The following is a 24,379-nucleotide window of genomic DNA, read 5'->3' as shown; positions in this document are numbered from 1 at the left end:
TTTTTGTTTGTTTTTGTAAATTCCCTTTCTTATTATTCTTCCAACTATGAGTGTATTCTTTGTAATTTTATTTAATTTAGCCAAATTTATAAAAGAATCTTAAAAAAAAAGAGATGATAATTCCATAATGAAAAAAAATCAAACGGTTTGGATGCATTTTCTTTTCTTTTAGCCTAAAGTTTTGAAATATGATTGATGGTATAGTAAAAGTCTAGAAACTCAACATTTTTACAGCCGTTTGATGTGAACATGATGAAATGAATAAGTTGGGTAATAAGTCAAGATCTTTTGATGAGAAAAACTTAGCTAATCCGATGCTGAGACTATCCCACAGTACAAATATCTCAACTTTCATGGGCTAATTAGCAAACCCAAAAGCAAGAACCCAAAAAAAAAACAATTTTAATATATAAAAACAAAACAACAAAAGAGTCAAAAATCATGGGATACCCACTATGTATGGATTTGTGCTAATTTATCCATATATATATATGCATTTTTTTTCTACAGTTATAAAATTGCATATATTCATTTCGAAACAATATTTGAATTAAAAGAAAGAAAGAAAGAAATTAAGTAAAATAATTTGATTTGAAATTAGAGTAATGAGGTAAGAGAGTTGATGATCAAAGAAATAAAGGAAAAGTTAATAATAAAATGAAGGGAAGGGTAAAGACGCGGTTGGGAGTATTGAGTGAGTGGTCGCGTGGTTGATGACTTTAGACTTTATTGGTATTAGGAAGCCAAGCCAAGCCCACTCAAAATTTTATCAACATCATGTCACCACATATACCTAAGAATATTAAAATTTTAAAATATTCTAACATTATTTATAAAAAAAAATAATTTAAAAGGAAAGAAATAATAAGAGAGAGAGAGAGTGTGAGAGGAAGACAAAGAAGCCCTCCTTGTTTCTTTCTCCTTTTCTATTATTATTTTATTTTTCTTATTTGGTTGGCAAAATGGCTTATCTTTTTCATTTTTCTATTTTCATGTTTTTGATATCAGTCAAAATATTTTCCCAAATTTCAGTGCTTCTCAATTCAGATTTTTTTTAGATGAGTTTTTCTTTTGGTTCAAGTGTTTATATATATATATAAAATTTGTGGGGTAATTGAAATTTTTGCATGAATAGAGTAGAAAAGTCATTAGTCAACAGGATATGTGGCAATAATATTCCTCCCTACCTTTCACTTACATTACAGGTTAAACTACAGTTTTTTTTTTTAAATAATATATAATTTTTTTTTACATTTTGCATAAATGAAATGAAATTATTTGAAAATGAATTGAAATCTTTCAAATAACATTATAAAAAAAAAAAAGCAAAGCAAAGAAAGCTAACATTTACTTCATATACAATACAACTAGGAAGTCACATATACATACAGACCCTTCTCTTCTCTCTCTCCCTCTCTCCTCTCTTCCATTTCACCTTCCTTTTCACATCCATTTATGAGATTCCTTTAATGGTCTTTTCTCTTCCATTGGATTGTACAGATTCTCAGCTAGAAAAAAAACCCATCTCAATCTTTCATTTCTTGTTGATTTTTTAGGCTGTTTTTCTGAGATTTTTTTTTCTGGGACTAAAAGACATAGGACTCTTCTGGGTCTCTTGGCGTTTGCTTTATTCTGCAGACTCTTCCTATGGGTTTGCTATAGAAAAAGCTTTCATACCCAGTTGTATATGCCATAAAAGGGTTCAAGAGAATAATTATATTTGCTTAAATTTTGATATATTTTTTTTCCTCACTACTTTTTTTTTGGGGGTCAATAAATTAATTTTTTTTCCTCCTTTATATATACATATATATATATATAAATATAAATATATATATATTTGACTCCCTCTTCGTTCTATAAAAATTTCTTTGAATTTCTTCTCTTCACTTGTGGAAAAAAAAGAGGATGGGTAAGCAAGGACCTTGCCATCACTGTGGAGTTACAAGTGAGTTCTTGTTTCTCCATTTTTGTTTCTTTTTTCAACATTAAAATTGAAAATAATTATTGGGTTCTTTAATTTTTTTTTTTTAAGGAATATTCTGGAAATGGTTTTATATGCTTACATAAATAATTTGGTAACAGAAGATAATTACTATGTGCAAAAGGGAATAAAATAATCAGCTGGGCAAGAAGTAAAAATACAAAATCTTGAATATATATTGCTGTTTGGTAATGTTCTGCTTTGTATATATATGAATTCTGAACTACAAGTGACTTAGTTTCATTGATTTTTTCACTCTATTGAGTTTGAATCTGTTCATAAAATTAATTTTCCATGCTCCCATTTAGTCTTCAAACTTTATCTTTGCTTTTCATGATGACTGTTTTGTTCCTTTTACTCTCATTCAAGTCTTAACAAGTGTACCGAACGCTTAATTGAGCTCTGGAGTCTGGTTGTGCACTGGGAAACTAAAGAGTCATATACAAATTTCTTTTAACTCAACTGCTGTATGAATACAAATACTGAGCCAAACCCTTCGTTTATGTTTGCTATGTGAGTATATATAGCACAATTGCAAGCAAAATGTACAATTTTTAGTGTCCCTTTTCCGTGGCTTAGGTCAAGCAGCTTGGTAACTGTGTTGTAGCACATATTCACTTCGAACCATTTATTCCTAATTTGTTCAATTCATACCCTGTAGTGTGGAATTGTTCTCTAAACAACATTTCCTATCTAATGGAGCACAATTCGTTTTGTAAGAGTAGAGATCAGTTCTAATGTTTTGACTCTATACTCTATTCATTGTCGGGTTATTAGTTTTGAAACTTAGTGTGCCAGTGGAAAATGTAGCTATGGCTTATGTATCCAAGGAGATTTCTCACTTCTGTTTATGGCAAATCAATAGCACATTGAATCATAATACTCGTAAGTTGTGTCAGAGCTGAAAGGAAGGACATGAACTTCTCCCAATTACACTTGGATCTTGACTCTATCATGTATTCTCAATAATATGAGCTTAAAATGAGACGAGAATTTATGAGTTTGGATATTTGACTTGAACATACATTGAAGTTTGTGTTGAAAACTTTGCGAGGAGAACACTCACGGTTTCCTGATTCAAGATTAGTATAAGTTCAAAATAATGACAACACAGCTTTGTTTCTTCTCAAAATAAACTGTTCCATCTTGTTCTGTTAATTTGAAAATGACCCTTATAGAGGTTGAGGTGGAAATTTATCTGTGTTTGCTATGTCTTAGCTGTACTTTTCCATAATTGTTGCCATGAAAATATTTGATATTTACCGATTGCTAACAATCAACAATCCTAACAGGCACACCCCTTTGGCGTAATGGACCTCCGGAGAAGCCAGTGCTATGCAATGCCTGTGGATCCCGATGGAGGACTAAGGGAACACTTGCAAATTATACCCCTCTTCATGCACGGGCAGAGCCTGATGATTTCGAAGATCACAGAATTGCCAAGGTTAAGAGCATATCTATAATCAAGAACAAAGAGGTGAAACTACTTAAAAGAAAGCAGAACTATGATAGTATGGTGGTTGGTGGGGTCGCAACTGATTACAACCAGGGTTTTCGTAAGGTAATGGAAGAAGATGCAAGTAATAGATCAAGTTCTGGTTCTGCCATATCTAACTCTGAGAGCTGTGCACAATTTGGCGGAGGAGATGCAAGCGATTTGACAGGTTGGATATTCATTAAGATCGAAACTGGTTTAGACACAAGTACAAAGTTTTCTTGCTTTTTTAGTTGACATAAGTTAGTGTATGTATTTGTTATGAGTTAGTTGTGTCAATATTTAGTAATGTATTTCAATTCAATGAAGGAGCTGCTTAGATTCTAGTAGTCAGTTGAAGTTGATAAAGGCAGTGGTGATAGTGTTTAAAACATATAGGAAATAGCTGTCAATCACGATAAAGTAACATTGGAGAATAGAACCTCATGGCTCCATTGTTTTTTTGAATGGACAGCCTTAAGTGCCATGCTTCAAACATGGAACTGAATACAACACCTAATTCACTGGTTTCATTACTACAGCTCCATGAGCTTAGTTTTAACAGAATTGAATGGCTAAAATGCCAAGTTTGTTGCTTGCACTCAATCAACTTAAGATTTTCCTTTAAGTTTGCGTTAGTAAATTTAATTTTAACATGCCAGCTCAATACATTCTGCTCAGCATTATTTGGTGGCTAATTGATTCAACTGGTCTTTTATAGGTCCAGCTCAGTCAAATGTGTGGGACACTACAGTACCTTCTAGGAAAAGGACATGCGTTGTTCGTCCAAAACAATCTCCTGTCGAGAAGCTGACGAAGGATCTTTATAGCATTTTACAAGAGCAACAGTCTTCGTACTTCTCTGGTTCTTCTGAAGAAGATCTTCTTTTTGAGAGTGAAACACCAATGGTTTCTGTTGAGATAGGACATGGAAGCGTCCTAATTAGGCATCCCAATGCAATAACTAGAGAAGAGGAATCTGAAGCTAGCTCACTTTCATTTGATAACAAAAATTCTCATAGTAATGAGGCTTATTCTCATTCCACAAACCTTCATGATAGCAAGGGCATTACTTTCATTGGGTCTGGAAGTGAGAAGATTAACTTTGCTGGACATGGGATGGAGCAAGAACAGCTTAAAAGGTAACTTTTGTGCCCTATCTTGGATTATTGTTGATTATATATAAAATGTACCACATAGTCTAGTTGCAGGTCACCCTCAACTCATATTCTTCTAATGTTACAAATATCAAGTATTTATGAGGAGAATTTTGTACAGCACTGAATATTTGGTGGTTATGTGCCACATAACAGGGAGATCAGGACCATGAAGGCACCTTAAACACTTGAATGTGTATGTGCATGCATATACTTGCCTGCAGATAGAATTAGCATTTTGCTATAGTAGAAACTGTTCTTACAAGGTTACAAAAGTAAGTATGTTCTTCACCCAATATCTAATCCTTCCATGCTTTGGATTTGCAGGGAAAAGTCTCAGCATGAAATCTTCCAAATGTTGGGAAGCCATAATTCACCTTTGCGTCAAATAGATTTAAATGTAAGATGCATTTTATTGTCTTATTTACAAAAGAACCTTTTTTTTTCCTATTACAAATTGGTGTGTGATTGTTTTTCTTTCCATGATATGGAACCTATCCAATATTAATTTATAGTTATTCTGAATTTTTTTTCCAGCAAATAAGTAGCGCCTGTAATTATAACCTGAAGTACCAATTTAGTCTGACTCAAATTGCTTGTATTATTGTTTTTCAATAGTTAAGCAACCATCTTAATTGCATTTATCGATTTGTGTAGGATGCTGTGGATTTTGAGGAGTTCCGAAGACACTTAACAAGTGATGAGCAACAACAATTACTGAAGTATCTTCCTTCAATTGATGTTGCCAAATTTCCTGATAGGTTAGAATTTGTTTCCTGACACATTTTTGTTAGATAAGTCATCTTTGTTGCATTATATAAGCGTGCAACTTTACTGCGTTATGATGGGAGAGATTATCTGCCATTCGAGCTGAATAAAAATAATTGAAAAAGCTGAGGTGTGATCTGATTATTGTTAACTTGACTTTGCAGCCTTAAAAGCTTGTTTGAGAGCCCTCAGTTTAGGGAGAACATGACATCCTTTCAGCAACTGCTTGCGGAAGGGATCTTTGATATGTCCTTCTCAGGGGCAAAACCTGAAGATTGTAAAACTTTGAAAAAGCTTGTGTTAAATAATTTTTCAAAATCTAAATGGGTTGAACACTTGCAACTGCTTAAGGTTTGAAGTTCATTTGAATCTTTGTGTTCTTAAATAACAATTGATATGGAAAATGAACCTATGGTTAATTATCACTCATTAGCATCTCTCTCTCTTGGCAGAATTCTAAAAATAGCTCTAGAGGGTCTTCAATATCTGGACCCAATGTTGCAGCATCAAGTAACAAGAGACCACAAGACAACCAAAATAAAAAATTTCCAGGTGAGGCCAAAAATAATTTCTTGGGGTATATTGTTTGTTTAATGATGCAAGTTTTTCATTGTTCTTTAACACAAAACCCCTTGGTTATCTCCTCTTGTGTGTTGAAGGGAAACCAAAGAGAAGCAAAGAAATTGGAAGTAAATACATTTTAAGAGAAAAATTGATTATTACTTTATTTAACAATAGCAAACATGTAGTATGAGCAGAGCCTTTTCAAATGAAAATTTTGATCAACACTTCAAAATGGGAAGATATGTTTAGCATTTCATGTAATTCACACCCTTTTGATACTAATCAATTTTGACAATGTTATAGAATAAACAAATGGCAAATGTATGTATATGTATTGCATGTACAGAAGAATAACTCAAATTTTTTATTAATATGTTTTAGAAATATAATGCAAGTGTGGTATTCTAAACATATCTTTGATCTTTCAGAAGTAAAGATAGTGATGAAGAGCCCCAAAAGGGTGATAATGAAGGGTGGCTATGATAAGAAAGAAATCATCGACAACGACGGTTCTTGCTTTAGCCCAAGAAGCTTATTTGCTACGTCACCCGATGGTAGCTCTTTCTTGCTTGACCCAATCAATTTTGTTGAAGAAAGTTCTGATCAGGACTTGCTGTTGGATGTGCCATCCAATGGCTCTTTTGCGCAAGCAGAGCTTCTTCTACCAACAATAAGTTTTGGCTCCCAACAAGCAAGCACTAGTAGTAGCTCCATATCCCCGCATCATCATGCCCATCCCTGAGAAGACCAACGAATGCAGCATCGATCCGTAGGACTATATAGGTATGCCTTATGCCAGGAACATGACTGCGTTTCACCTATTTTGTTTGGTAGACACAGAAAAACATAAAAACAAAAAAGAAAAAGTCTGTGAATGAGGTTTGATGGTTGCTCTTCTTTTCCCTTGACCTTTTTGAACTTGGAATTCAAGGGGATGAATTTGGGTGGGTTTTGTTGTATAGGTTGACAACAGGTTGTAATATATAGTTCATAATGCACAAGTGGTAAATTCTAGGTTTTTGTATGAATTGCATATTCTTAGTCTTGTGAAGAAAGGGGCTTGGTTTTCAATATTCATTAACATTGTTCATAGAAATAGAAGGGGGCAAAACTAGGCAAATTACTTTGTGGGGCAAAGAGAAAATGTTGGCTACATGTTAAATACTTTGATCAATGCCTCGGTTTGTAATTGTGAAAGAAATTAGTGTATCTATTATAACATGTAGGTTATAGTATACAAAAAAAAAAATTAAATCGAATAAAACATCTAAGGGAACGTGGTTTTGTCGATAGTATTTTTTTTTAATACCCAAATATTGCAAGATTAGGCAAGGAGCCTAGTTTTTTTTTTTAAATGATTATGCAAGTTTTCAAGAGTGACATGAACGACTGTGGGAGGAAATCATAGAGGTTCATACAAGTTTAGGAGACATGCCTTGTGCAATAACTAAAACTTTAGGAGGTATTTGGTATGAGGAAAAGTAAAGGTGGGAATGAAAATCTAAATATTTTTCTATGTTTGGGGTAAAATTAATAATTTGTGTGAGCTTCCACATGTATTTTAAGGGTAAAGTAAATTTTTTTATACACAAGAGTTTAATATTATCACCATCTTAAGTCTTTTTACATTTTCCAAAATAACTCAACTACTCAAAACAAACACATCCTAATGGATATCAAGTGGAGAGAAGTCTAATAAAGATGCACTTGAAATATTAGGCTTCTTTATTCAATATAAAGGCTGGCTTTGATACCTACATCAAAAACCCTTATTACTCCAAATAGTAGAAGGGGACTAGGTACTTTTTACTTAGGGTGTGGAAAGTCAAGTGGTCTTTTATAAGACCTCTTTGGCTAGATTTATACTTTAGCTTTTAGCTTTATAAGAAGTTTTTTAGAAGCCGAGCTAAAAGTCAAAACAAGTTGATCAATTTTAAAATTTTTTTTCGAATTTTAAAAGTTTAAAAGCAGTTACCAAAAATTTAACAAAACAAACAAGTCTTATAATAAGCTAATATTAGATATTATGAAAACACCAACAATTTAAATGTTACGTGCAGTATTGTAGTGGACATAATGACAAATGGTTATATATAACAATGTTCATAAAACAAATCTTATAATATTCCACATAGAGTGGACCAATAGGAGGATGAGGAAAGCACATGATGAGTACACACGGAAAATACCTAAAGAAAATGCTTTTATCTTAACAGAGAGATATAATAAAAGTAAACGATCCTTGTCCACATATTTTTATACCAAGTCTAAATTTAACTATAACCATTGATTAGGACTTTTTTTTTGCTGAGGCAAACAATATATATAAACACACCCCTCAATAGTGCAACAATAGAAGAACTATAATGACTTTCAAGTCTTTCATATCATATGTATTATGGAGTATCTAGCATAAGGTTAATTCATCATTTTGCCCCCCTTTTTTTGTTCACAGTAGAATTTGTCATCACAATTATGATTTTTCCTTTTTCTCACTTTAATACTTAGATGGAAAAAATCTCTAACAGACACCATTACAAAACTAAAAGAAATTTGTCGTTTGGTGGTGTCACAATTAGTTAAGGGTGAAAGAATTTTTAAAGGAAAATTTACAAAATTAGATGAAAATATTTTTATATATTAAAATTGTATTTAACAGATTCTTGATTTTAATGTGTCAAGTTTAATATCTTATAAATACATTTTGAAAACCAATTAAAAAGTACGTTGATGAGATATTTAATAATTATATTAATATAAATTTAAATATTATAAAATTATAATAATATTTAATATATAATCTTAATTTTTTTTTATTGTATAAGTTAAATTTAAATTTTAAATCTAATATATATAGATAAGTAGGTAGGATGAATAGAAATATTTAAATTTATTTTTTTAATTTCTAAATAAATATATATTTAAAAAAAATTAAACGCGATTACTATTAATATTTTCAAAAGATATAATATATTACCCATCTTATCCAATAAAAAATTAGACTTTTAATAAAAATTTGATTATTTCACAAAATTTTGAAATTTGATTATTTGGCAAAATTTTAATTCTAAGTGAATTAAATGATAAATGTTAATATATAGAATATAATTTTTTTAACAAGTACTATTACTATTATCAGTATATATTATAAATATTTAAAAAAAAATTATAGATAATGTTTTGATTTTTTTTTTACATGTGTATGTCATGCATTATATTGAACATCTTCTTTCATAATATATGAAATTGTTTATTTATTTAAAATTTATATGACAATTAAAAAAAACAATAAAAATAAATTAATATATTTTCAATATAAAACTAAACAAATATTCATTTCACATTGTTTTTACCTATTATATAAAAATACAATAATTGCACACAACTAACAATTTTTGTTTCAATTACAAAACTACTATATTAATTTGTTTATACAATTTTGAGAGTAATAGTTACAAAAGCGTCCAAATTTTGAAAGAAACTACTGGTTATAATTTAAAAAAAAAAATAATGAGAGGTGAAAGAAATATATTATAATGTTTTAATAAACTCTATTATAAAAGTGTTATATAAAATAAAGTTACTCAAACAAATAATATTTTAAAATATCTAATAGAATATAATTTACTAACATATTGTTTTAGAATAAAATGAAAATTGATTTAAGAATATTTATAATTAGATTTTTTTAAAAAATTTTACTTTTACTTTTTATATTTTTTATTTAAATAATTTATATAATAATCAAGTCTATATATATATTTAGTTTGGAGATTCTTAGGTATTGGTGTTTTCTAAACGCTGCACCCGGAGAAATTATAACTCACTTTTTTCTGTATGATAACGTGCATGATAGTTATAGTAGACATACCGCTAATTTTCAACAATTTTTGAATAATTTATAGTGTTGAAATCGGAGTTCAAATAATATGTTTTCCACGTGTTAAAAAAAAATCAGACATGTGTGCAACTGACTGTTTGAACTTTGATTTTGGCACCGTAAACTATTTGGAATTTTCTGAAAATTGATAGAATGCATGTTATAACTATAATGTACGTCATCATACAACAAATTTGAGTTATAATTTCTTCAAGTGTAAAAAAAAAACGGCATACATTAGAAGCAAAAGTGATGATCGTATCTAAAAAAATCTATATATATATATATAATATTGTAGATTATCTAACAAGTTAAAAGCAGGAGTTAATTTGTGTCAACTTTAGAATTTAATTTTAGCTTCTGAGTAAAAAATTTAATAAAGTGTTGTTATATGTTAAAACAATTTTAATTATGAACTTCTTAAATAAGCAATTTTTTAGCTTCTTTTAAAATATCAAACTTATCTCCAACAAGCTAAAAGCCAAAGCTAAGTTGTTCCAACTTTAGAATTTAATTTTAGTTTATAAGTAAAAATTTAAATAAGTTATTGTTTAATTATGTAAAAAACAATTTACTTATGAACTTCTTAAATAAGCAAATTTTTAGTTTTTTTTCCTTCAAATTTAACCAAAATTATAAAGTAAAACATTTAGGTATGAAATAGGAAAATGATTGATTATTCTTATCAAAATGCAATATCACTTCTAATGATTCATAAATGTAAATGAATAATCCTTAAACTCTACAATTTTTATTACTAACCATTTTAGAGTTTAAGGTTTAAATGTTTTATATCTTATGTGTCTAACTATTTTATTATAAAGCACTCGCATATAATGAAATAAAATTATTTTTGGCCAGTTATGTACTGTCGTGTTAATTTTTGGTTAAACTTAACGATTATGGATCATTGACTACACTAAATTTAGGATGGCGAAGAGTTTTGCCACTATTTTTTTTAACATTTAGCCCGCTTTTTTCCTATTGTTAATTTAGTTACCACTAATTAGTTACAAATACTAGCATATTAGATAATGTATATTTTTTGGGACATTATTTATTAAGGTTCACTTTGAAGTTATAATTGGCATTCACAAAAATCAACTTGTCATACTCTAAAAAATAAAAGTAAAAAAAAATATAAATTTGTTTTTTGGGAGTGACTATTCACACTTCTGTTTTTTCACTTATCACCTTTTTTAATTAATTAATTAACTATTATCAAATAAATTAAGATGATAAATTTAAGTAAATATTCTCATCAAAATTATTTTTTAGTACACCTTCAAAATATTTAATATATCACTTATCTATTAGTTAGCATTTTATAAAAAAAAAAATAAAAATTACACGCTTAAATTTTTATCAACGTGAAAATTGAATATTTTAATTATAATACAATAATTTTTTAATTTAAAATTATTTATGTTTTTATTTTGAGTTAAAAAAATTAAAAATTATGATTTTTTTTTTTTTACTTTTCAAAGATGTTATAGTTTATTTCAAATGATAAATTATAAAGGTAAAAAAAAAAATTACTTACATATAGGTAATTTTGTACCTTTCTTTTTAGAAGGTGTGAAAATAAATTTGAAATTTTTTATGAAGGTTTTATTTAGAAAAAGATGTTTAACAACTTTTTTTTTTTTTTTATGTATAATGAGTATATTTAAGATATGTACATAATTTGAACTTTATTATTTATATATATATATTTTTGTTAATTTGAATTTTACATTTTTTAATTAAACTTTGAATTTTTTTACATGATAAATTATAAAGGTGGAAAAAAAATAAAAATAAAAATATTTATTAAAGGATTTTTATAATAGTTCTAGAGATATATTTGCATCAAAATAGTAAAATTAGAGACCAATTTACAAATATATATTTACTAGGTAGAAGCAACGTGCAATGCACGTTTGCTTAGTTTTAAAGTTGTAAACATCATTTATAATTTTAATAAAAATTGGTTCGCTGTTTTTTTTTAAATATATATATATATATAATAGAATGAATTATAATTCTATAGTATATATAAATATTTATATCAATAATCTCTACATATATGATATCTGAGCACAACGTTGACATATATAAAATATAATAATAATTGAAAATAAATTAATAATAGAAATAAAATAAGAATAGAAAAAGTCATAATGTAGACAGTAGTATACTTGCATAAACTATTTTTAGTTTTTAATGTATCTCACAATATCATTTGGTGAATTTGATGAAGAAAAAGAGCTTCAATCACTTGATAAAAAACAAATTATCACACAATTTTATAAGATAAAAAAATGATATGTATGTCTTTATTATTTTTAAATAAATATGATTTAATTATTTAAATTATCATAAAATATCTTTAAAATATTCTATTTTAATTAATTAATTTATGTTTGTTTTAGTTTTTGAATTTGACACTGACAACAAAAGATTATATATTATATGTTTAATATAATATTAATTTAAGTTTAATTAAATTTTATTTAAGTTATTAAATATATGGTTTTATTATTTTAAATAATTATTATTGTAAAATATCTCAAAAATATCATATTTTAATTAATTAATTTAATTTTATTTAAGTTTAAATCATGTGTTACAATCTATTGTTAAATATAAGAATATTCTGTTAAAGTTAACGGGAAAAAAAAAAACCGTTAAAACCAAGAATTTTCGTTATCTACACACTTTTTATATAGAAGAGATATAAATACCAACTTGACGAAAGAGATATGGTTTGGGAGTGTTGATGCCGTTTTTCGTCAACTTAAATAGTAGAGCAATTAAACAATAAAATATTTGTGCAAATGAATAAAGAGGAAAACTAGAGGATTTTTACGTGGTTCAATAGTTAACTCTGCCTGTCTATTAGTCTATATTATTAAGATTTGGGAGTTCTCTGGAACTTTTCAGAGAAGAATTGCCTAGAGTTTTTTCTCCAGAAATCAGAAAATTGGACCTCTACAAATGGTGTTTCCTTCTCTATTTATAGAGAAGGTTGTAGAATTCATTCCCACATATTTCAGGAAGATATTCTGTAAATCAATTAATAAAATGTTATTTAATGCATTATTTCCTACATACACGGAAATGTCCCATGAAGATCGGGAACGGATAACAGATTAAATGATATCCCTTAAATATTGGGATTGTACAACAATAAACATGTTCACACGTAACTGATTATCCCAGATGATAAATCTTCGAGATCAGCAATTGGCATTGAGTTTGTCGAGACCATGAGTCATTCACGAGCTCGCCGCCCAGCTTCGCTTATGCTCGGAACAAGTAGATGCAGACGATGTTGTCACATTCGAGCTTGCACTTCCCGAGCTCGAACCATCTCGCTTGAAGGCAATCCGTGAAAAATATATTCAAGTGTCGTACCATGCCATTGCGAGCTCAGAGAATATTCGAGGCTACACATCCTCGAGGTAGTTTTTTACTTCAAAGAGGTTCGACAGTTGGATCATATGATGACCGCATATATTTCGAGCTCACACCTGACGAGCCCAATTTTTCGGGGTCATAACTTCTTATCTCAAAATCTGGGTGTGCAATGGAGATATTCGTTTATAGATGACAAATTTTGTCTTGTATTTTTTACTTATATAATTTGTTATTTCTTAATTCTCAAACATTTGTCCTTTCTTGGAACTAATTATAAATATGAATAAACTCTTCATTATAATATTTCTAGATCTCATCTTTAGAAATATGCTTCTATATTGTAAAATTATCTTTGTATTAAAAATATATATTCTATTTTATACATACTAATAAGATGAAATACAATATTTATTTAAAGTTGTTAGGAGAGAATGATTTATTCATTAGAGTTACTATTAAATCTTTGAATTTGTAAGTTTGTAATAACTCACCAACATGAGAACCTTCTTGTTGAAACCAAATATTTCTAAGTTCTCAAGCTTGATTAGAGGTTCTTAACATGAAACTTTTTATATTTATGTAGTGTCATCCTCATGATTATCCTTTTCCTCTTTCTGTCTAGCTAGTTTTTTTTTTTTTTTAATAAAAATACTATCATATCTTTTCAAATGTTTATATATTGAATTTGACGTACTTATTTATAAATTAATTTTTAATTTCAACTGTTGACTTGTTTTTTCGTTAACTACAAATAAAAGTATGAAGCTTAAAGAAAATAGAAATCAAACACAAGATTTTACGTGGTTTAGGCTATCAATTAGCCATAGTCTACAAGTCAATTGTATTGAGAATATAAAACTTACAATGCTTAAGTTCTCTAAGAATTTAGGCAGTGTCTTTGGATGCACTCAAAATTAGGATCCCTTTATAAGTGATACTTTAACCTTATTTATATGCGGCTGAGGGGGTTAAGCCCATTAATGTGAGCTGATTACAATAATATTCCAATAATGAGATTAATGACACATAAATTACGATTTCCTTCCCATAAAATAGGCTTGTGGGCCCTGTTTGTTATTCTGCGGGCCCAATACGAGGATATAGCCCACTGCTTTATTGGGAAATGAAATTTCTGGTACTTGTCAGGGGAGTAGCTGCATGTATCCCCATGTCAAGCGGCGTCTTGGGACATACCATTTGCCGCTTGTACGAAAACTGATAGCATGATCTCTGCAGCCACTAGATGTGTCAGGCAAGTGTCTCTGGTCCCGAGTCCCCCTCTGGCTGACATCTGTCAAGAAGATTATACTTCCATGAATAAGGGTCCTTGAGGTTTAATAGGTTGATCACAACCTGAGGAGCTTCATTGGATCGATGTAATCACCTGGAAGCCAACTTCCCGTCCAGGTTCTTGGGAGATGGCTCTTGTTGATAACCCACTAAGCATATTCTTTGACAATGATGGGAACGACACCCACAAGTTAGGGCTTGAGTTCTGAGGAGGACTAAACGACATGATCCATTGAGACCATGTTGTCATTTGTAGAAAACACGGACAACATCAACTTTTAAGATAATTTTTGTTGACGCCGTTTTTCGTCGATCAGTGAAAGAAGAGCACGTAAACAACAAACAGTGATGGCCAATATAAATATGATAATACAAAACACGATTTTTACTGCCTAGTCCACGAGTCTTTGTTATTAAACTCAAGATTATCTCTGAAAATTCTTTAAGCATGAATTCTTCAGAGTTTTCTCTCAAGATACAGAAATTCGGTCCTTTACAATGGTGTATGACCTCTCTATTTATAGAGAAGTATGCAGAATACTATCCCACATATTTTGGGTAGTTACCCTTTTTGTGTAAATAAATTAAATGGCTTTAAATGCCTGCAATCCGATATAAAAGGAAACGTCCCCTGAAGACCAGGGGGCGTATAACTAATCAAATAATATCCCACGATTTTAGAGGATTTACAGTAATAAATGTAGACCACGTCTCTTATGGACAACACTTGTAGATGTTCAAGGTTATTATCATATATCTCCAAGGCCTTATTCTCCCAGGTCTCTCATCAACGTTCGAGCTAATGACATCTCCCGAGGTCACATGGCTTCGAGATTATACGCGCGTCAGGCTCAGAACCCCTGATCCGAGGTCATCCCTTAGGATAGATGCGTCTCGGGAGCTACCTTTCGAGATCGTGATTATTTCGAGGCCACCATATTCGAGGTCGTCTCAGTCTTGCAGGCTCAATATTTAGTCCTGGAGCATACTTCGAACTTTACGAGTTCATTCGCTGCGAATCCAGCTTCCGAGGTCACATTTAACATGGCTCGAAATCTGGGTATAACAATTTTGTATATTTATAACATTATATAAAGACATCGTTTAGCTAAGTTTTTTTTAGTTGCTTTTAGTTTTTAAAATAAAAAAATTACTATTGAAAGTGTTTGAGTAAAAAATAAAAAAACTATTATTTTTTTAGTTTAGATAAACTTTTTGGAGAAATTAGAGAAGACTATAATTTTTTGTAAAAGACCTTTTGAGAAATTATTTTTTAAATCATAATAAATTTTATAATATCTAATTTACTTATAAAAGATTTTTTGTAACGCTCTGGGTAGCCAAGGCCATTACACTGTGTGTTTATAAAGGTGCAAGACTTGCTAATCAAGTCATTTAATTAGAAACATGTCACTGAAGCTATAATTGAACTAGGGTTAAAAGATTTTGGTCATAAATGATACATTCCATTTAAATAAACATTTCATACATGGGATCCCAAAAGAAATAGAATTTAAGGACAGTTTACAAAATTCCAGGAAATATACAACTACTGGCCACTTTAAGGGCAAAATAGACATTTTAGGTTCTCCTATCCCTGCACCAATTCTCGGCCGTGGTAGCCGATCAACTGACTATGTACATTCAGCCCCAGAGCTCTCCAACTCAGGATTGATCCACCTTGCCCTTGCCTTTACCTGCACCACGTAGCACCTGTGAGCCAATGCCCAGCAAGAAAACTATAATGCATAGCATAAGCAACAACCAACAGACAGATAATTCATAAATCATCAATCAAATATACAGCAGGTCACATTGCTCACATAAACAATGATACCAACCTACAAGCCAATAATCAATTATTCAAATAACAAACTTGTCACAATCATCAGTTTAAACAATAATAAACATATCACACTAAAATCCAGCGTCAACGCCCTTAGGCCGCACCCTCTAATTATCCCAATGAATCCGGCTCGCTTAGGCAGAGCTCAGTGATTATGTGCTTTAACCTCAGCTACCAGTGGCCGAGCCGCGACCTATGCACAAATATTGATTCCGACACTCTTAGGTCGTTCATCACATGTCCCCATGGCATAATACCATCTCATGACATCACATACAAATATAGGGAACTCTTAGTCCCAACATATTCACATAACTGGGTGCAGTTTCTTACCTTTGATTCCGAGCACTTTGGTTAATTGAAACGATCCTCAAGCACGATCTCGTCTGAGCCCTAGCGTACATCTAGTCACAAGCGTAACATAGAACCCTTATTAACATTCAATTCCGTAACCTAACCTCGGGACCAATCCCGAGCCCTTGAGACCAATCCTAAGCCCTCGGAAAGCCCCAATTCCACCAAACGGGGTGGTGGAATCAAACCCCGAGCCCCCGAGCGAAAAACCCTAAGAAAATACCCAAAAATCCATTTTTGAAGGCAGGGTAGCGCTACAGTGCCACAAGGTGGGCACTACAGCGCTACAAGCAGAGGAAAAATCCCCCAGAAAACCAAGCATAGCGCTGTAGCGCTCTACTGCTAGCACTACAACGCTATAGACAACACCAAAAATCCCTTGAGTTTTTCCTTCGAATTTCCCCGAGCCAAAACTCCCTAAAACCCCTCCAAACCTCAACCACACTTCAAATTAAGCCTATCATCCACTACATCTCATCCCACATGGCCCAAAAACATCAAACTTCACATGCATCATTAAACACAAAAAAACAAGAATTGAGGTTGAAACTTAAGAACTCATCAGAAAAACCAGAAACAACCCAGAAACTCAAATGATCAAGTTCAGAATTGTTACCTTTAATGGAGAATTCGACCCTAGGTTGCCCTCTATTCCCTTCCAGCCTTTAGCTCCTCAGTTCCCAAAGTCAAATCCCTTAATTTCCATCCAAAGTTCAAGTTCAGAAATCAATCTCATCAAAACTCATAAATCTAAAAAACAACCTCAAACCTTACCTTAATTTGATAATTAATTCCAGCTAACCCTCTTCAATTACTTCAAGGATCAAAGTTCCAAGACTTAGCTTAGACTCGCTCTGAGTTTACAGCTTCAAATTCCACAAGAAATGGTGAGGAAGATAACCATTCGTGAGAGAGAATGAGATATAGGTCGGGAACTCTGTTTTTCCTTCTTTCTTTCTTTCTTTCTTCCTTTTCTTTCCTTCAGCTTCTAACACATTCTACAAATCCCACTAAGTCTAAAAAGGCAGAAAAACCCTTAACCTCCTTTTAACCATCAAATGACTATTTTTCCCTCCCATTAAAACCTAAGCCTTTAAACATTTTAAGGGCATTTTGGTTATTGTTCCCAATTCCCGCTAATTCCTCAAATGTTCCTAGTATTTACCACTTAATTCCCGTCACCTAATTAATCACCAATTATTTTCCCCAATGTCAAATAGTCTCCAATATATTTCCCAAATTCCCATAAATATCCCTAGGCTCCCCCAAGCCGGGTATAAATCCCCACCGTGACTATTTCGCTAAACCGCTCACTAGGATCGCCTCGAGCCACCAGCTGCAAATATATCCACATAATAATTTGGTCTCAACAATTTATCACAAATAATTACATTTATGCCCTCAACAGGCCAAAATTATAAATATGCCCCTATAAGCTAAGCAGGGCCTACATGCATACTAATACTCATAATCATGCATCTCATATATCCATATAATCATATAGGCATGATCATCACATAATCATGCATTTAACCATTTAAATCACACATAAACCAATTATGCCCTCCCGGCACACTAATCAAGGCCCTTAAGCCTTATTAGTAATTTTGGGTCGTTACATTTTTTTTCCAACATTATTATTATTATATAGAGACGTTTCATTATTTTTTTAAAGGTAAAATAAATATTCATTAATAATAGGCCAATAAGACATAGTTTATGTTCATAGAGCAAAATCAACCAACAAAGACTTACAAAGTCGTTTACAATATTCAACTGAAAGACAGCCCTAACACAAACATCAGCTATATTTCTAATGAGACACAAACAATCAAGCTTTCAAAGATTTCTAAGTTTTACTTTATTTATATATTTTAATTTAAACTAAATACGAAAAAGTTAATAGAGAAGAGAGGTAAATACAATTAAATATATGAAGATAATTAAGTACATTAAGTAGAGAATTAAGTTTGTAAAACCTAAAATTGGCATAATTTATAGAAATATCTTTTTATTTAAAAGATAATTTTTATTTTCCCATTATTGTAATTTTCGGAATATTACTTTCCGATTATTGTAATTTTCGGATTATTACTTTCCTATTATTGTGATATTAAGTTTCATATTATTCCTTATTTAGCTTAATTTTATCACAATATGATTATAAAGGGAAAATATATCTTATTTATATAAAGAAAATATTCTGTACTTACTCAAAATCGTTTCTGGAATATTTTTCGTGCAGCTCAAGATAATAAAATTCAAGAAACTGAATCTTTGATGTAATTAATAATTATTTCTATCTTGAGAAATTTGATCTGACACAGGTATTAGCTGTCCCCACCAAAATCGTATCTGTCGGATCTGAATCTTCTAAAAAAGGAAATTCTTCATCAATCAAGAATATCTTCAAATATTCTTGCTTTTATTATGAGATTCTTTCTTAGCCTTTATGAGCACGAAATTGACTCTATAAATATGTCTCTAAGGCATTGAGAAAAAGTGAACTCGTTGGTGCATAATTTGTGAGTGTATTGTAATATTTGTGAGAGTCCTTATTTGTATTCAAGATCATAGTCTTCACGTGATCTTGTAGAAAAATGAGTGTTTAGTTTTTGTGGTGAGTTTATACCACGTTCATGAGTGAATACACATTGTAATTTGAACACAACTTTTATAGTCTTCGGGAGAGGATTTTTACAAGCCTTGCATCGGGAGGATGTAAGCACTTGCTGGCCATTGAAGGGAGTTTAAGTGGTTGAGCGTTTCAATCAGAATCAGATTAGTGAAGAGAAGTACAACAAAGTTGCGACAAATCTCAAGAAGGAGTCTTGTTTTGTTTAAGTCAATATTTTGTACTTGTGATTCTTTATTAATTGATTTTATTCTCTGGGTGTAGCCCCAAGGAGTAGGTTATCCGAAAGGGTTTCTGAACCTTGTAAAAATTCGTTGTGTTCTTTATTGTTTTTGCACTGTCTTTTTATTGTGTTTAGTTTCTGTCGTGACAAGTTCAGATTCTGTCCCGATAGAACTGAAATCTGTTTAAACATTTAATTACCATTCTGCACTTTAATTAATTCACATGGTTTAATTATGTTACACATAGATTTCGAGATAAGAGGTTATGACCCCGAAAGCTGGGTTCGTCAAGTGTGAGCTCGAAATGTATGAAAACATTGCATGTTCCAGCTGTAAAATCTCTGAAGTAAAACAACGACCTCGGGATATTTTCTGAGTTCGAATGGCACGACACTGGGATACATCTGTTACCAATTGTCTTCAGATAAAACAGTCCGAGCTTAGGAAGTGCAAGCTCGGGTGTGATAGCTTCGACAATATCTACCTATCCCGAGCATGGCCTGAAGTTGGGTGGAAAGTTCGTAACAGTTCCATAAGTCTTGACAGTCACAATGCCAATTTCTGATCTCGAAGATCTGATGAGTCACCTGGATAGCCCATTACGTGTGAACGTATTTATTGTTGTGTAATCCCAATATTTAAGGGACACCATTTAGTCTGTTATCTGTTCCCGATTTTTATGGGACATTTCCATGTATATAGGAGATATTGCATTTAATGTCATTATTTGAATTGATGTACATAATATCTTCCCGAAATATGTGGGAATGAACTCTGTAACCTTCCCTATAAATAGAGGAGGAATGACCACTTGTAAAGGATCGATTTCTGATTTCTTGAGAGAAAGCTCTGGGTAATTCATCTCTGAAGAATTCCCAGAAAACTCTAAGTCTTAATAACATAGACTCGTGGACTAGGCAGAATTAACTGCTGAACCACGTAAAAATCTTCTTGTTTCTCTTCCTTATTCATTCGCTTCATAGTTTACATTGTTTAAATCTTCTACAATTTAAGTTGATGAAAAATGGCGTCAACAGTTTGGTGCTTTCATTGAGAGCATTAAGCAGTACGTGCGTGAGTCTATTCAGCTGAAGAAGCCTCCCTGAATCAACTATGGCCGCAAATGATCCCAATGTTCCTAAGGAGGAAATCTTAGAGGAAGCTGACTACCCCCGACGTGCTGGAAAGCAGCCCATGATGAATTCAGACCCTTATGTAAGGAGTGAGTCCTCTGACTCTTGAGGACCACCGGCCCCCAGGGACGACGAGGACATGTATTATAATATAGAATGGTATGTCCCTATTGTGGAGCTTGAAAATCATCAACTGCGAAAGCAGTTGGCGGAGGCCAAGAAACGTAACGAGGAGTTGGCCAGATTGGCTGTCGAGGTGCAGGCGGCTCAGCCCCCACCTCCGCCAAAGGCCCAAGCTCTACCTCCACGAGATGTTCATGTTCCATCACGCAGGCCTCGTGGGCGACCTCGCAAAAACGCTGCCACCTGAAGAATGGAGCAACCTCCACCACCTGCAGAACAGCCTGCTCCCTTAAGGCCCCGGAGAAGTACCCAGGCTGGAGCTCTTGCCAACTCAACTGCAGAGGTACTGGCCGAGATAGGGAATAACCGAGCCCCCACGGAGGCTCGGACCCAAAATCCTGGTAACCGATGAATGCAGGCAAATAAAGGACGAGATTGAAGGCCTGATCTCGAGAGGTATTTCAGGCAATATGTAAGGAACTAAAACCCCAATCAGGCTTCTACCAGCCAGAGGGCAGCTGCAGCACCGCCTGCCCAAAACAGTAACTCCCGAACAAGGGAGGTGATAACTCTACAAAATAGAGTTATTTTACCACTTTTTATGTGCTAATTGTTGCTTAGTTCTTGAGTTTTTAATTGATTTATTAAGCTTTTAAGTAATTTTGAATTTATTGGGTTTATTTTGATTTTTTAAAATTTTTGTGTGTTTTTATAGTTATTTTGTTGTAAAATGTTGTAGTTAATTAGTTGAATTATTATTATTATTTAGTTTGAGGTAAAAAAATGTTGTATTATTGAACTTAAATGTTAAATATAAATTAAGTTATAATTAATATTTTCAGAGAATTAACTTGGTTTATTTTATAGTGAAAATATGTTATTATGATTTATTTTATGTTCATTTTGTTAGGGAATTTGGTGTATTTTTGTGCTTGAAAGACAAGGATAGAAAGCTCAAAAAGAGAAGGAAAATGTGGCATTTTTTAGAAGCAAGACCCAATTCACCCAAGGCCCATGCTGCCCAGTTCAGCCCAGCCAGGCCCAATGCCAATATCTCTTGTCCAGCCGTGCCCCATGCCACTTCCTCCAGCCATTTCATTTACCTGATGCACCCAGCCATTTCATTTAGTTGATGCCACCGAATCCTTCCACCACGCCAGCAGCTCCCAGCCGAAGACCTCTCCAACCCGTGCCTACAATCCAGCCAGGATCGAAGCTCCCCAGGCTGACGAAACTCTCCCTGCATCACGCCTCAGCCTCCAGCCACCTTTCCACTCTTGAGCCCAACAAAAGCACAATGTACCATTGTCCCCTTTGTCAAAAATGCCAATATTTTTATCCCACTTTCTACATATTTTACCCAAAAATCATCATTACACCCTACAATTTACCCCTATATGCCATATTATAATTAATTCAATTAATTTAATCAATTTAATTAATTTAAATTGATTATTTTAATACCATTTTTTTGCTATAAATAAGAGAGTTTAGTGCTAATTTTGGGGGAGGTTACCATACCACAAGTTCTACACATTTCAAAACCTCTCTATTCTCTTCATCTTCTTCTTCTTTTTGGTTATTTTTCTATGTATTTTTAGAGGAAAAATTTGGGGGTTTCTCCTCCAAATTTTCCTATTTATGTTTGTAATTTTTAGTTTGTATTTGCTATTCTAGTTATAAGTTTCTAATCTTTTTAAGATTATTAAGGTGATGATGAAACAATATGTAACTAGATAGTATTTATTTTGTATGTTGATTTCCCATTTTGTACAACAAAGTTTATGGATTGTTCTTGTTGAAATATCTTCTTTCATCTTAAATATCATGTATTTTGGATTGTTAGCACATATTCACACTTTGTTCTTCATTAGTGCAAAAACATAATATTCTTTGTGTAAGATGTGTCATTAAATTGTACACATCCAATGCTTAGAACAAAAATATTATGTTTTGCCTTATAAATAATATTCATTGATTTATTTGTTATTTCATTAGATTGATTTACACTAAATGCTTTGAAATTATGATTTTAAAAGTGAAGATAAATCCTATATTTTTATAAAAACTTGTGTTTAAATAGAATATCTAGTTTGAATAAGTGATGGTTTGATTAATTTCTACTATTACTAAAACTTGGAAATCAATGTACTTATAAATATTATTGAACTTATATTTTGTGGATTCTATTATCTTAATAATCTTTCTTTTACCATCTTGATTTCTATTATTAATTTATGTTTATATATTGTCTTTAATTTCTTTATTATTATCTTTTCTTTTATTTTCATTATACAAAAAATCTCATCAATCTTTGGAGTTAAGTTATAATTTATTAATTTTAGTTTAAAATAGTTTTCTTTTCGATTTTAGACAACTCCTTTGGGTTCGACATCCTTGCTTACATGATCACTATTCTATATGAACGATTCGTGCGCTTGCGATTTATAAATATTTAAAACATACCCGTTTTGGGTCCATCAAGCTTTTGGCGCCGTTGCCGGGGAGTTGCAAGAAAGGAAACAAAATTTATCTCAAGGTTAGTGAATTCCTCTACTAGTTATTTTATTTTTTGCACTTAAAAATAAGAATAAAAAACTATATATACAAAAATATAAAAAAAATATTTAAATTTAAAACTATAAAAACTAAAAAAAAAAAAGATAAAAAGAAAATTTGGGATGATTCTACCACCCATAAAAAAAAACTTACTTATTTAGTTATATTTATTATTTTTTTTAGTTGACGGCACCTGTGCCTTCTATCTATCTTTTTTAATTTTTTTAGTTGACGGCACTTGTGCCTCCTATCTATCTTTTTAATTTTTATAGTCAATGGCACTTGTGCCTCCTAATTTTGTTGTAATTTATCTTGTTGTTATTTTTATTTTATTTTTGCAAGTTACTTGTTGATGACAATTTTGTCTCCTAGTCTTTTATTTTATGTTTTAGTTGATGGCACTTGTGCCTCTTAATTTTTACCTTAATTTTGTTATGGTTGATGGCATGCTATGCCTCCCTACTCTTGCCTAATTTTTGATAATCTTATTTAATTTTACCTTATTCTTCGTTGTCGTTTATCATATTATTGTGAAAAAAATACTTGAAAAGAAAACTTGAAAAAAATATACTTGAAAAGAAAAAAAAACTTAAATCTTGTCCTAGCTCTTGTTTTCATATTTTAATATTGTTTATGTTATCTTAATTTTTTATTATTATTTTTTTTATTTTTTATTTTTTGTGTTTAGTACTCTTCTTAATTTCTGTTATAATTTTAAAAAAAAATCTCTTGAAATGGATCATTTTAATTATAGTTGGAATTCTGAGTACAACTATTATGAGCAATCAAATTTAAATTATGGAGAAACTAATGTTATGTATGATATGCATGAATCCTTTGATATCCATTTTACCCCCACCTATAATCCAAATTTTTTATGGAGCCATACCCAATCTCCAATGAATCAACGACATGAATTCAACATGCCTAATCCAAGTCATGCCCAATCCGATCTATCATATCCCATTCAACAAGAAATGAGTCCA

General features: G+C 31.5%; 1 protein-coding gene across 1 annotated transcript; it reads left to right on the top strand.

The window, feature by feature from the left end:
- The first annotated feature begins 1,345 nt into the window (after positions 1 to 1,345).
- On the top strand, positions 1,346 to 7,024 carry LOC133778070 (GATA transcription factor 26). The gene is made up of 8 exons (XM_062217893.1): positions 1,346 to 1,948; positions 3,277 to 3,648; positions 4,180 to 4,600; positions 4,943 to 5,015; positions 5,273 to 5,376; positions 5,548 to 5,734; positions 5,836 to 5,935; positions 6,376 to 7,024. The coding sequence occupies exons 1-8, from the start codon at positions 1,909 to 1,911 to the stop codon at positions 6,687 to 6,689; spliced, it is 1,611 nt and encodes a 536-aa protein (XP_062073877.1). The 5' UTR covers positions 1,346 to 1,908; the 3' UTR covers positions 6,690 to 7,024.
- Positions 7,025 to 24,379: the final 17,355 nt, after the last annotated feature.

Source organism: Humulus lupulus, chromosome 5 (genome assembly GCF_963169125.1).
Source record: "Humulus lupulus chromosome 5, drHumLupu1.1, whole genome shotgun sequence".
Classification (NCBI taxonomy): Eukaryota; Viridiplantae; Streptophyta; class Magnoliopsida; order Rosales; family Cannabaceae; genus Humulus; species Humulus lupulus.
Note: the sequence above shows the minus strand (reverse complement) of the source record. Positions and strands in the feature narration are given on the sequence as shown.